Raw genomic sequence first — 13318 nt, forward strand, 5'->3', positions numbered from 1 at the left:
TGTTAGGTCTGACCTTTGAAAGGCCAAAAGATTAAAAAAAGGGTTTCAGTGAATGAACTTTAACTCAAAATGTCAAAGGTAAGGCACTCTTGGTAAATAAAGATTAAATAGATTAAAACCTCCAGAAGTCCCTCGTTGGGCTGATGATTGGTTGCAGGAGCCGGGCTTTAGGCAGTGACCATCAAATCAGAGAGAGAACTTTTAGGTCTAAATCAACTAGATTTCATAAACTGACAGCTCAAATGAGAGACTAAACACATTAGTGTTTAGCTGATCAACGAGAGTTGACGGCTGCAAGTCTGCTTCATAGTGGCTGAACTGGTGTTTTCTATGCACTCACCAAACTCAAAATAGTCAACTGGCAACTTGAAGATAATCATGAGCATCACAAGTCATGTTTTTGAGCCACAGAAAAAGATAAGAGGGAAAACTAAAATATTAAAAAGACCTGTGTTGTTTCAGGCCGTTTAATTCTAAAATATTCCTAAGTGAAAAAGGATCAAACCAGTGACTAGTGAATAGCTAAATAAATAAATACGCTTTTGATTATAATAACACACAGGAATTGTGGCAGCTGTTCCAGCTAGTTGATCCCGTTTTCAGCTCGTGACGTCAAAGCAAGTTGGGGTGTGGTAAAGTCGAACACAACCCTACCCAGGGTGCACTGTGTTCACCGATCGGCTCACCGCAGGTCTTGCCCCTCCCAAAGGCGCCTATATCATGTGAGGCTCATTCTGCTTTCTGAATGGAGAATCGTCTTGCAACTTAACTGACTAAACTAACTCTGAGGCGGCAGCTCAGTAGCTCAGTGGTAGGTGCGATCGCAGCTGCCTCAGGTGAAGACTGCTGTTGTGTCCTTGGGCAAGACACTTAACCCAAATTGCCCCCCAGTGTCTGCGAACAACTGGTCTGTGATTGGGTGTGACTGGTTCCTTGATGTAAATCGAGTGCCTTGACGGTAGAAAAGTGCCCTATAAATATGACAGTATTTTTTACCATTTAACCATGTACAATATTTTTAGAATTAGGAATAATCATAACTGTTATTTGTAAAAGTAATGTCTTTGAACATGTTTACCTCATATCTGGGGACACAGATATGAAATAAAAATCTTACATACCCTTAACTATAACTACAACTTGTGAATAAATAAATGTGAATAAATAAATAAAAATGTCATTGTTCTGTGACTTTGATATCCATGGCCTTCAGCTTCCAATTATAGATTAGTCCTGTTCTCAGGTCTCTGCGCTGGCTTCAGGCTCAGAGAATAGACTTTACAGCTGCTTTGATTGTGTACAAGTCTCTCCATGGCCTAGCACCAAAGTACATCTTGGACATGCCATGCTTCCTGCTGGTGCCAGAGTCAGGACTAAACATGGAGCGGCCTCCTGCTGGTGCCAGAGTCAGGACTAAACATGGAGCGGCCTCCTGCTGGTGCCAGAGTCAGGACTAAACATGGACCAGCCTCCTGCTGGTGCCAGAGTCAGGACTAAACATGGACCGGCCTCCTGCTGGTGCCAGAGTCAGGACTAAACATGGACCGGCCTCCTGCTGGTGCCAGAGTCAGGACTAAACATGGACCGGCCTCCTGCTGGTGCCAGAGTCAGGACTAAACATGGACCAGCCTCCTGCTGGTGCCAGAGTCAGGACTAAACATGGACCGGCCTCCTGCTGGTGCCAGAGTCAGGACTAAACATGGACCGGCCTCCTGCTGGTGCCAGAGTCAGGACTAAACATGGACCGGCCTCCTGCTGGTGCCAGAGTCAGGACTAAACATGGACTGGCCTCCTGCTGGTGCCAGAGTCAGGACTAAACATGGACCGGCCTCCTGCTGGTGCCAGAGTCAGGACTAAACATGGACCAGCCTCCTGCTGGTGCCAGAGTCAGGACTAAACATGGACCAGCCTCCTGCTGGTGCCCAGATTCAGGACTAAACATGGACCGGCCTCCTGCTGGTGCCCAGAGTCAGGACTAAACATGGACCGGCCTCCTGCTGGTGCCAGAGTCAGGACTAAACATGGACCGGCCTCCTGCTGGTGCCAGAGTCAGGACTAAACATGGACCGGCCTCCTGCTGGTGCCAGAGTCAGGACTAAACATGGACCGGCCTCCTGCTGGTGCCAGAGTCAGGACTAAACATGGACCGGCCTCCTGCTGGTGCCAGAGTCAGGACTAAACATGGACTGGCCTCCTGCTGGTGCCAGAGTCAGGACTAAACATGGACCGGCCTCCTGCTGGTGCCAGAGTCAGGACTAAACATGGACCAGCCTCCTGCTGGTGCCAGAGTCAGGACTAAACATGGACCAGCCTCCTGCTGGTGCCCAGATTCAGGACTAAACATGGACCGGCCTCCTGCTGGTGCCAGAGTCAGGACTAAACATGGACCGGCCTCCTGCTGGTGCCAGAGTCAGGACTAGACATGGACCGGCCTCCTGCTGGTGCCAGAGTCAGGACTAGACATGGATCGGCCTCCTGATGGTGCCAGAGTCAGGACTAAACATGGACCGGCCTCCTGCTGGTGCCAGAGTCAGGACTAAAAATGGGGAATCCGCATTTCAGTTTTATGCAGTTGGGAGATGTTGGGAAACAGGCCTCTACTCTAACAATGTTCAAATCTAGTCTGAACAGTTCTGTTTAGCTCTGCATAAGACTGAAAGGATTTTATCAATACAGCCTTGCCATCATTTCTTGCCTTTGAGTCTGTATTCATTGTCTGAATATATATTTTCCCAGAAATAGCAGGTGGACTTATGATTGGAGCATCTGTGGTAGAGATTTTTGGACAGGTAAAAAGATTGCAGAATCAGATAAGCTAATGATAAATAAATAGGAAATGTTCTGTCTCCAATCTAGACAACCAGACAACCTTCTCACCTAGGGAATAAATTGCTACTAACAATGCTGCCTATTTAGTAACCTAGATTATACTTGCATAACACAACCATTCTGTAATGTAGTGGGTCAGCTGCATAGGGTTAGAAAAAAAAATCCACATTTTCAAACACACACTTTGGCCTTTATTATAAACCAGACCTAATTGTGCTATAAACCAGACACATAATTCACCTCTAAATGTGCATTTTTGGATGACTGATGGGAGTCTTGCTTAGGATGTGCGTCATACTTTAATTTCCAAACACACCTACCTCTCTGTATTGGCAGTGAGAAGTTGAATACAGTAACCTGTTGGTTCTAAGTCCATCAACAAGCACATACATTCAAGGCGACACTGTGAATGAAAGTAGATTGAATGCGTACAAAAATGTCTATAACATAATTATCAGTTTTGTCTTTAGATTATGAAGGAAATGTTATGCATCCTAGAGAACTGATGTAATGACAAAAGGTAAACCACACAGGAGTGAATGCATGCCTATATTTTAATGCAACGCTGCAAATTTAGGTAATGCCGTGTTGTTTGATTATTAAGAAACTAGTCAGACTTGAACAATCTTGTGCAAAAACATCAAATACAAATTTGTGCACAAATATTCACTGTGCCTGATTTTATCATCATTGTTGTCTAAATAAATCTTTGACAAACAGTTTTCACTTGATTGTATTATGCCACTGTTGCAGGGAAATATGGATTCAAATCCAGTTCACACCCTAATTTGAGCCAACAATTTTTACATTGACTGATGACTAAATTCAAAAGCACATTGAATACTCAGGTGTACTAAGTAATGTACGTCAGAAAACTGTGGGTGTGGTGTTTTGTGACATTTAAAATATGTACTTTAACAAACTAGATACAATATGGGGTTGATAATCGTGGCATGTCCAAGCGATTATTATTGACTGTCGCATTTTGAAACAAAGTGAAGCCTGGTGAAGAGGGCCTGATGGTCAGTACATTTAATCATTCAGAAAAGTTTGAAAGAATGTCAGAATCAGAAAGGGATTATTGCCATTGTCAATGAACAGAATTCACAACATAGGATGTTGTCTTGGTAATTCAGTGCAACATAAAACATTGAACAATTGGCTGAGCTACCTCAACTTTATTTATTTTTTATTTTTTTAGAACCTTAGTAACCAGACCTAAATGTTTGTTATTTGGGTCACAATGAAAGAGAGGCTTGCTTGCAGTAAGAATACTCAGCTTAGGCTGAGTACTCATACTCAGGGCAAGAACAATTGGTTCCCGGGCCATAGTGTGGACCCTGAATTTGAGGGTCCTGTCATGGCCGTAAAAATGTATACCACAAGCCGGAATAATGGACAGCCAGCAAAGATATAAGACTAGATCTTATTCATCCCTACACTTTTAGATTTCCATTGGTGATCTTTAGTGTACATAATACTATTGCCAAGTATTCAAGCGTTAAACTGGGGGCCATTGTGGTCCGTGTCTGCATACTGCCTCCCTCTGGTACACAAAAGTTACTACAAGTTATAATCAGGGTTAAAATGTGTTTTACTACTAGTGTGTTCTACAATTCTATAATTAGAATCAGCATTACACCCACTACATAGAAAAAATGACATTGTTCAGTATTCCATCCGATTCACCAGCACCTTTGTATAATCATGTATGATTCATGGGACTCTACTTCACATTATTCTTATGCAACTGCACATTTGCACATATGCACCAACTAAGCTTGAGAAATTAAAGCACATAAATATAGATACAATATGTACATATTAAATTCTGATGTTGCTTTTTATTTTTTATGTAAAACTGTGTCGACTCTTAACATATTTGTCTAGACAGTGTTATTATTATGCTCCTCATGTGTGGCTATGTAGTCGAGAAGGTCCATCACCGTCACAACTGCAAAAATCTTCTGCTTCTGACTCAAAAAACCAGCATCACCTGAAAAAATGAAAACTTTGTTTGATCAAATATTTTTTTCCACATATAGCTTATAATAAAATGTCTTACACTCAATATAATCTTGGAGCACAAGAGTAAAGTGGTTGGCCTGCAGTATGTGCGACAGTTTCCCGAGATGGTCTCTTGGATGGATCTAAATATATAATATAACATTCTTATTTATTTAGTGACTCAAATTTCAAAGTCATATTTATTTATCTTATAGCAGCACATTTACAACTTAAACAGGTTTAAGTGCTGTATATAAATGGGCAAAAAGACAATACAATACAAGTATTACACATACAAGACCATTTTTAAACCTATGACTTTCACAAAGACTTATTTTGAACAGACCTGTTTGAAATTTTTGCTGAGCACCTTGTCGACGTGATCTGAGGGTTTAACTGTACCAGCCGACAAGGAGGACAGAATGGTCTGCAAAGTGATTACTCCCAAAATGGTGCTGTAAGCGATAACAATTTTGGATAATTACTGGTTCTGAAAGCATTATCAAGTTATTATTATTATTATTAAAAGTATCTGCATTTTCCATCCAAATGGTGTGAAGCTGTAATACTAGTTTGTGTAGGACTCACCCTGAGTCTTCCACAACAGGGGCTTGATCAAAACCTCGCTCTCGCAGGACTTCAGTAGACTTTTGGCAGGAGACTGACGGTGAGACAGTGACAGGGGCAGACAGGGGCAAATTTTGGACAGTGATGTCCCACCACCTTTACGATCACAGACATTGTGTCTACACAATTCCTCTTCCAATGATAATACATGTGAATAAGTTCCCACCATGGTCTAGCATTCACAGGAGCTTCTGGAGTGTAGAAGCCTTTCTCGCACATCCACTGGTCACTGAGAAACTTTGACCTGCGATGTTATAGCCAATATTATTACAGTTTATTTGGTGGGGACAGTGCATGTTCTTCCCCATGTGGGACAATAAAGGAATCGTATCTTATGTTAATGAACATACATGATACACATGCTGTAAACATGCCAGATTGTAGCCATGGGCTTATTCCATCCCACGTTCACTCTCAAACACATGCGTACATGGAGGAAACCTGGGTGAAATGTATTGCCCAAGGATACAATGACAGTATGCACCACCAGCTCACTGTGCCACCGGGCATTGCAGCGGTCTCCCATCCAAGTACTACCCAGACCCATACTGCTTAGCATCCATGATCTAACGAGATCTGGTCTGCACTGCCTGCTTATTTTGGGCCACTACTGCTGGACACAATTGTTTTGCTAATCGCTATTATTAATTGTATTGTGCCTCACATGTAGTTGCGGACAGAATCGCTGAGGATGACCACACAGCGCTGACCCTCTTTAAGCTGCTGAGCGAATTTCACTGCTGCAACCATTGCTGAGCCACTGCTGCCCCCTGATGCCAAAAAGTATATATGTTGGTGTAATTGACATAGGACATTTTTGTTATCAAACAGTACTAGTACAAAAGTAGTAGTACAAAAATAAATCTAATATTCTGAACCATTTCAACAATATACGTATAAAACGTAAACTGTATATAATTGTTATTTAGAAACTTACCACAGAGAAGACCTTCATTCTTGATGAGATTGCGTGCCATCGTAAATGTCTCTGTGTCACTGGCCGTATACCAAAAGTCAACAATCTATAAAACATCAAACATATATTTCTGTTGTTTCATTCAAGGACAAAATGTTAATTTCCTCTCACAGATCTGTCCAACACTGTAGGAATAAAGTCATATCCAATGCCTTCAACTTCAAATGGTTTGTGTAGCTTCTTTTCTTCAGATCCATTAAGAACAGAGCCCTCGGGGTCCACAGCAACAACCTGAAATACAAAAAATACCCCTAATGTAGATATGATTGTGTAATGTATTATATTATCACTAATTTGCTTGCCTTAACATTGGGGCAATGCTCTTTTAATTTTCGAGCTATACCAGTGAGCGTGCCGCCCGTCCCTGCTCCAGCAACCACCATATCCACTTGACCTGTTCAGACACGAGACGTAAACATCGATTGAATGAAGCTCATAGCAACCCTTAACCTCAAAGTGCACAAGACATAAGTCAAGGTGAAGCACAAACCACCACATTGAGCCAGTATCTCCTCAGCGGTGGTTTCATAGTGGGCCAGGGGGTTGCTGGGATTGCGACACTGGTCGAGGATGTGAGAATTCGGAATTTCATTTTTCAGACGCCAAGCCACACCAATATGGGACTCTTTTGAATCAAATGATGCAGAATTTGGTGTGCGTACAATTTCAGCTCCAAGTGCCTTTAGGACATTTACCTAAAACACAAATCCATGTTACAGACAAAAGACTTGACCTCAGACGTAATATTGTAATTGCTCCCAACCTTTTCAATACTCATCTTCTGGGGCATTGTTATAATACAGCGATAACCCTTTACTGCAGCAACTAGAGCCATGCCTATACCTGCCACATCAATTAAATCATTAGTCCATGGACTAAATAACAACTTGTTAACATGTTTGAACCATATTGAATAACATGCCAATTGAAGTCTTGTCCAGAGCCAAAACTAAAACGCTCAAAACAATTAGAAAACTCAAATTTGCTTCAATGCTTGATAATTTTTCCAAATTCTAATGCATAATTCAAATGGTTACTTGCTGCTGTTATCTCTTATATATGTACCAGCGCCATGATGACCACAACCGATATATATACCTGTGTTACCAGAGCTTGGTTCAATGATTGTGTCCCCAGGTTTAAGGATCCCAGCTCTCTCAGCATCTTCCACCATCCTAATGGCAATCCGATCTTTAATGCTGCCACCAGCATTAAAGAATTCACATTTGGCCACTAAAAGAAGAGCAGAGAAATGGATGTTCAGTTGTTAAAAGTAATGCTGGCCTCAATGCTTAAGAGTAGGAACTGAAACACCGGGCAATGCCTCCGGTCCTCGAATTAAGACAAACTACACCGTAGTTTTATTTTATGGCTAATGCAATGTCAATGGAAACTTCTTGACAGCTTTGACCAGGAAAGACAAACTTTGTCTTTAGAAAAGGCCACCAACATCAACTAAGGAAATGTAATAGTATAAGCCCCTCAAGAGTGTATATAAAGAGATCTCTGTCATCCAGTGAAACAAAAACCTATTCCTGAGGTTCATCCAGAAGTCAGTCTGAACTGGTCACTGATCACTTTGATTTTAACTTTCATCTCAAGAAGCTCAGCGTCACCACTCATGTGGATATGTTACGATACTCTATATCCTAGAGAAAAAACTATTACTGTGAATCTTAATGTGTGCAATCAAATAAAAATACTGAAATAAATACATAAGCTGAATACACTGTGTTACCACATTTACATCCCATGTCTATAGTTTTTACTCACAGAGCTCACACTTCAGTCCATAATCTTTTGGGATCCTATTCAAGCGAACCAAAGGAGTGGCCCCAATCTGCCAAAGGATGTCTGGCAAGATTCTCGGGGCATTTTTCCTGCAGGCACAGAAAAATCAACACATTGTTGTGCATATTATGTACTGTGACTAAACCAGGAATAAGTAGGACTCTTTTTCAACAACACAGCACCTACCTTGGAAAGTGAAAGTGTGGTGACTGAGAAAGTGATGCCCCTAATCGCCAAGTGCATTTACTGGGCAGATTGGGCCGTGTCCAGTTTCCATCAGGGATGGCTCCTTTGGTATGCCGATGCTCTTCACTGGCTCCTTTTCCTTCATCATTTTTCCGAGGCCCACTGTGATTGTTGTGTCTATGTACCACAGCAGTGCTGCTTGCTGAAAAAAGCATTGTTGATCTGCATATAAATTAAAAAAAAAACAATTAACTTGAGAGGGAACTATTTAAAGGTCCCATATCATGCAAAATCGACTTTTCAGAGATTTTGACCTTCTTACAATGCTATTGGTACCTCATATATGTGCCCAAAGTGTGTGTTTTTTAAATTCCTGCAGTCTGTAGCTAGAGAACAGTCTCTATCCTTCCCCTTGAACGAGCAGACGAACGGGAGCTACTCACCACTGGTGAGTGCCGCCGCGCGCTTCCGTTTCAGCCCATTCTCCAGGAAGCACTCCTTATCTGTAACATCTTTGCACTTCTTTTAGGTCTCAAACTGTTTTGTGATTTCTGTCATTTCTGCGTGATTTCAATTTCAATTATTTTTTTCCTGTTGTGTGAAGCGTTTGAATTGCCTTGTGTATGAATTGTGTCCTACAAACAAACTTGATAACTTGAACGTGATATTTTATAACTATTAAAGGCGCAATAGACGATTTTTCGGCGATTTGAGAACGCAGGCAGAAGTGCGCATGCGCACTCCCCCGTGCGGACCGATGCAACACACACGTGTGTTTGTTTATTAGTACAACGGAGCGCATCGCATCTCTCGTCTCCCGTAGATTTCTGTCCACTTCTGCATCAGCTCGAACTGTCTTTCTCCGTCTTCATTTTGTCCCGTACACTGTGGGAACTATATTATGATAGATCCATGCGCTTAGGCACGCGGAAACATGGGGAGGAACCGCATGCGGCTGCAGGTGAGCGGTAGGTGCGTTTAATGATTGATACGTGGCAGGACTAATCAGCAGTCCACGCCACGAGGAAATAAGACTTAGATTTGTGCCAAAAGAATCGTCCATTCAACCTTTAACTATTATGGTATGGGTGTTGCACAACAGTACCATTATCAACTATGCCCTTAGGGTAGACTACAAAATAGGGAAAATAGCATGATATGGGATCTTTAACAGGTATTTAAATGATTCCATTAACATAACCTAAGATATATTTTACTGTCTGCATGGATCATAGGCTGATACACGATGTTACGTACTTCCAGTAAGAGACTAAGTTTTAGCTATCAATAAAAGCAAGGCATATTAAGAAATTAATTAATATAAGCAAAAGAAAATAAAGTTACACAAAAATATAACCAAAGTGTGCTCGAGAACACCTTATACTCCATCGCAATTAAGTCTTGAGTAGTTTTAGCTTTAAGTTATAAACTCACCTGACCAGTTTCAACCAGGCGCATTCCCCGACTACATTATAGAAATCCTCCTGAGGACGCGTCCCGGATCCAGCGGTTAAGACGCTGATTGGACCAGGAGTCCCTGGCGTTCATTGGTCCAAATTTTAGCCCTTGTTTCTCATTTCATGGGACCAACTTAAATGTGGGGCTTTTATTTAACAGAACCATCCAATTAAGTTCAAAGTTCCTTTTAAAAGTATTGTTGACTTACTCACAATAGAATCAGTGTCCAGACTACACTACAAGTCTTTGTAAAATACTGGATTTGAGAAGCGTGAACTGAACTGTCAGGTAAGAGCATCGTCAGAGCAAACGCACACAACCAAAACTGGATTCATTCATTTTTTTTTTTTTACAAAATTGAATGTGTCAAAATGTAAAATGTATTCTTTTACTGGCAAAGACTTTCTAGAATCTAGAGGCAATGTCCAACAGAAAGTTGAATTTGATATGAAATTGCTAAAACCTTTTTTTTTTATGTCATTTTTAATTGTTTTTACACAAGACTAAAAAGGACCCCCAAAAAAAATCATACATACAAAAACACACAGAAAATGACAGATGATTCATAAAAAGGATTTATATTTAGTAAAAATCTTTAATGACATGTTTTGTTTTTCAGGTTTTAAGAAAAAGGTTTATCACACTATTTCAAGCAGACAATGTTCAATCAGTCCAAATTAACTCAGACAAGTATGAACTAAAAAATAAAATAAAAAAACACTATTGATGGCTAAATAGTCAGACAGAAGGTATTTGTTAATGGCTTGTAGATCAAAATCTCCCAGAGCGTTCCCTGTCTCTGGAGCGACGGCGATCATGGTCACGACCTCCACCTCCACCTCCTCCACCGCCACCTCCTCCTCCTCCTCCTCCTCTGCCTCGATCCCTGGAGCGGGACCGCCTCTCCCGGGACCGTGAACGAGACCTGTGACGGCTAAAAGAACAGACGACTTATTAGTGACAACATCACATATATCCAACATTAGACAATGAGGGCAAGTTTTACTTTTTTCTTCGACGTCCGTAAAGCTCTCTTCTTAGCTCTCGTGAGATGGGCTTCAGATGCATGAAATTACAGAAGCCACCACGAGTGCACTCCCTGGAAAAAAATTAGAACGTCAACCTGCCTAATATATTAAACTTTAAATTAATGCATGGCAATAATGATGTTGCTCAGCCTGCACGTGAAGCAATTGCGGAGCGGTGACTGAGACAACGCAGAGCATCGGATTATTTCCATTGGGATTTTCACCATACACTATAGCACTCCACAGGCTTTTTCTCATATGCCCATGGGTTGTTATTGCATGAACACGTTGTCTTGAGGGAATACCAGTCCAAGACAGCAGTCGCAATTGCCTCACGTCAAAGGCGTAACCAATCAACCAACAACTTGCCATTTTTCTTTATCCACAAACAAAGCCATGAGGTTCTATAATGTCAGAAATGTTCTTCTCTTAGCCCAAACCCCAGTGTGTAGTTCAGTCATATTTACCCCATCTCGTACTGACGACAGCACGCTTCTCTGAAATCTGTGACCGGAGAGAGTTCTGCATGAATGGGCTGACCATTAAACCAGCGGTTATTGAGATCTATAACTGCCTTCTCAGCATCTTCTTCATATCGAAACTGCAAAAAACAAAGCACATTTTAAAATGACAATGTTCAATAACATGCTGAAGTTGAAATCAATCTACATTCAAGTTTAAATCAAATAACATACTTTCACATAGACATTTCCAACTAAATGGTCCCCAAGGTTGTCGCATACATTCATCTCTTCGACTTCACCATATTTTTCTTCCATTTCAGCAAAGACCTCCTGGGAGGATCACAAATAAAACAAGTTAAAGCAGATACGATAGATAAGTTAACACTGAACAAAAAATCCATTACCTCAAAGAACTCATCATAGTGCTCTTGCATCTCCATATCAGTAATGGCAGCTGATGGCAAAAAAATGTATACACTTAATATGAATTTGTGTAGTATGAAGAGAGAAGCTTTGGGGGTGACTGAAGCACTTACAGGTCATGCCATCAGCAGATTGCACACTGTTTTGAGGGTTGCGATAAATGTTGAGCAGGGCAATTGTCTGGAAAATAAAATTAATATTAAAAAACATCTCTTAAGTTTGAGTATACTTTTTACAGGTCCAAAAGAAACCGATGGTTGTAATATTACCTGGCTGAATGTAGGTTTATTATGCAACCTAGAGCATCGGTCTCCATGTCGACAGGCACCAATTTTAAAATAAAAAGAGCAGTTCACTCTGTTAAGCAAAAAAAATAGACAAAAAGATTCACAACAGAATGCACCAACAACCTATTTGATCAATAATGACAAATAAATATAAACACGCCATGGGCTGAGATTTGATGCCATGGATATTTCTGCTCTTTTGCGGTTAATGTTAGTTCCTTCAGGTTTATTGTGTGCAATAACTTCAACCACAATGTTTTTGTACATTAACCTTTATTTCACCAGGTTAAGTGGTCTCCAGCTTATGGCACAACAGGCCAGTTATAAAGACATTTACTGGCACGTGTTATTTTGTGATAGACTGCCATAAAATTATCTGAATTATCACATAATATATCGTGGTATAAATGTCCAACCCCTGGGCAGAGGTCTATATTTTTTTTTACAAATTATACACAAGCATTATTATTATTAACCGTTACAGGCGAGTAACGATTGATACATACCAGCCACAAAATGACCAAATATTTAAAATGTGGAACAAATGGGGGAAAAAATACAATGAGAAGCAAAATGCAGATATAAGCCCTGCAATTGGCGCTTAGGTTACAAAGTATCAAGTAATAACTATAGGTTATTTTCCGATTGCAATGATTGCGGGAAGACAGTGTCTCCAAATGTGTGGGAACAAATGCTAGTTAGCTGCTAGCATCAATGCTAGAAGCGACGGCGCGGTTAAAAAGTGCAATATGTTTACTATACTATAATTACGTCTAATGAGACAGGAGTGGACCGATTCACAAAACAAGTTTGAACTGTATATAAAAATCAACCAATAACTACTTACTTATCTTTCTCTGTTCCAAAAATGGATGCGAGATACTCTGCCATCTTGATGCTAACCTCTGTTAGCCTTGTGTTAGCCTAGCAGCCTCCTGACCACTTCCGCCAAAGAACTTCAGAATAACAGTTTGTCTTTTCAGCAATCAGTAACAGATTGTTTAATGTACTTTACATTACACTATGATAATAGTCAAAAGATACTGAAGCTTTGGAGCTCTATATTTATGTGCACTAAATGTCACTTAATCTGAAAGTTTTTGTACCAATTTCATACTTATATATTATCACAAAGCAAAGAACAATGAATGTGATTGTAAATATTTTTTCACTGAGGGCCTCATATTGAAACGTATTCAAAGTGGAGGGCCACAGGCCGGTAGTCAATCTATAGCGATCCCA

General features: G+C 40.7%; 2 protein-coding genes across 2 annotated transcripts; both read right to left on the reverse strand.

The window, feature by feature from the left end:
• Positions 1–4715: 4715 nt before the first annotated feature.
• Positions 4716–8635, reverse strand: cbsb (cystathionine beta-synthase b). The gene is given in 13 exon segments (XM_072443925.1): positions 4716–4979; positions 5183–5291; positions 5425–5559; positions 5630–5707; positions 6128–6233; positions 6401–6485; positions 6551–6670; positions 6742–6833; positions 6930–7134; positions 7203–7282; positions 7538–7672; positions 8213–8319; positions 8417–8635. Coding segments are annotated over 13 exon segments (1731 nt in total). The 5' UTR covers positions 8632–8635.
• A 1814-nt stretch (positions 8636–10449) lies between these two features.
• On the reverse strand, positions 10450–13038 carry u2af1 (U2 small nuclear RNA auxiliary factor 1). The gene is made up of 8 exons (XM_072444038.1): positions 12924–13038; positions 12059–12146; positions 11903–11969; positions 11771–11820; positions 11598–11696; positions 11370–11503; positions 10881–10973; positions 10450–10808 (listed from the first exon to the last, which is right to left on the reverse strand). The coding sequence occupies exons 1-8, from the start codon at positions 12965–12967 to the stop codon at positions 10646–10648; spliced, it is 738 nt and encodes a 245-aa protein (XP_072300139.1). The 5' UTR covers positions 12968–13038; the 3' UTR covers positions 10450–10645.
• Positions 13039–13318: the final 280 nt, after the last annotated feature.

The sequence above is a fragment of the Eucyclogobius newberryi genome, unplaced genomic scaffold (assembly GCF_026437365.1).
Source record: "Eucyclogobius newberryi isolate DKJ021-1_F unplaced genomic scaffold, fEucNew1.0.hap1 SCAF_14, whole genome shotgun sequence".
Taxonomy (NCBI): Eukaryota; Metazoa; Chordata; class Actinopteri; order Gobiiformes; family Gobiidae; genus Eucyclogobius; species Eucyclogobius newberryi.

Coding starts and splice junctions, on each gene's coding strand:
- u2af1 (XM_072444038.1), bottom strand. CDS start 12,967: ATGGCAGAGTATCTCGCATCCATTTTTGGAACAGAGAAAGATAA. Junction 12,147..12,923: donor TTTGGAACAGAGAAAGATAA/GTAAGTAGTTAT, acceptor TTTGCTTAACAG/AGTGAACTGCTCTTTTTATT. Junction 11,504..11,597: donor TTGGAAATGTCTATGTGAAA/GTATGTTATTTG, acceptor TGTTTTTTGCAG/TTTCGATATGAAGAAGATGC.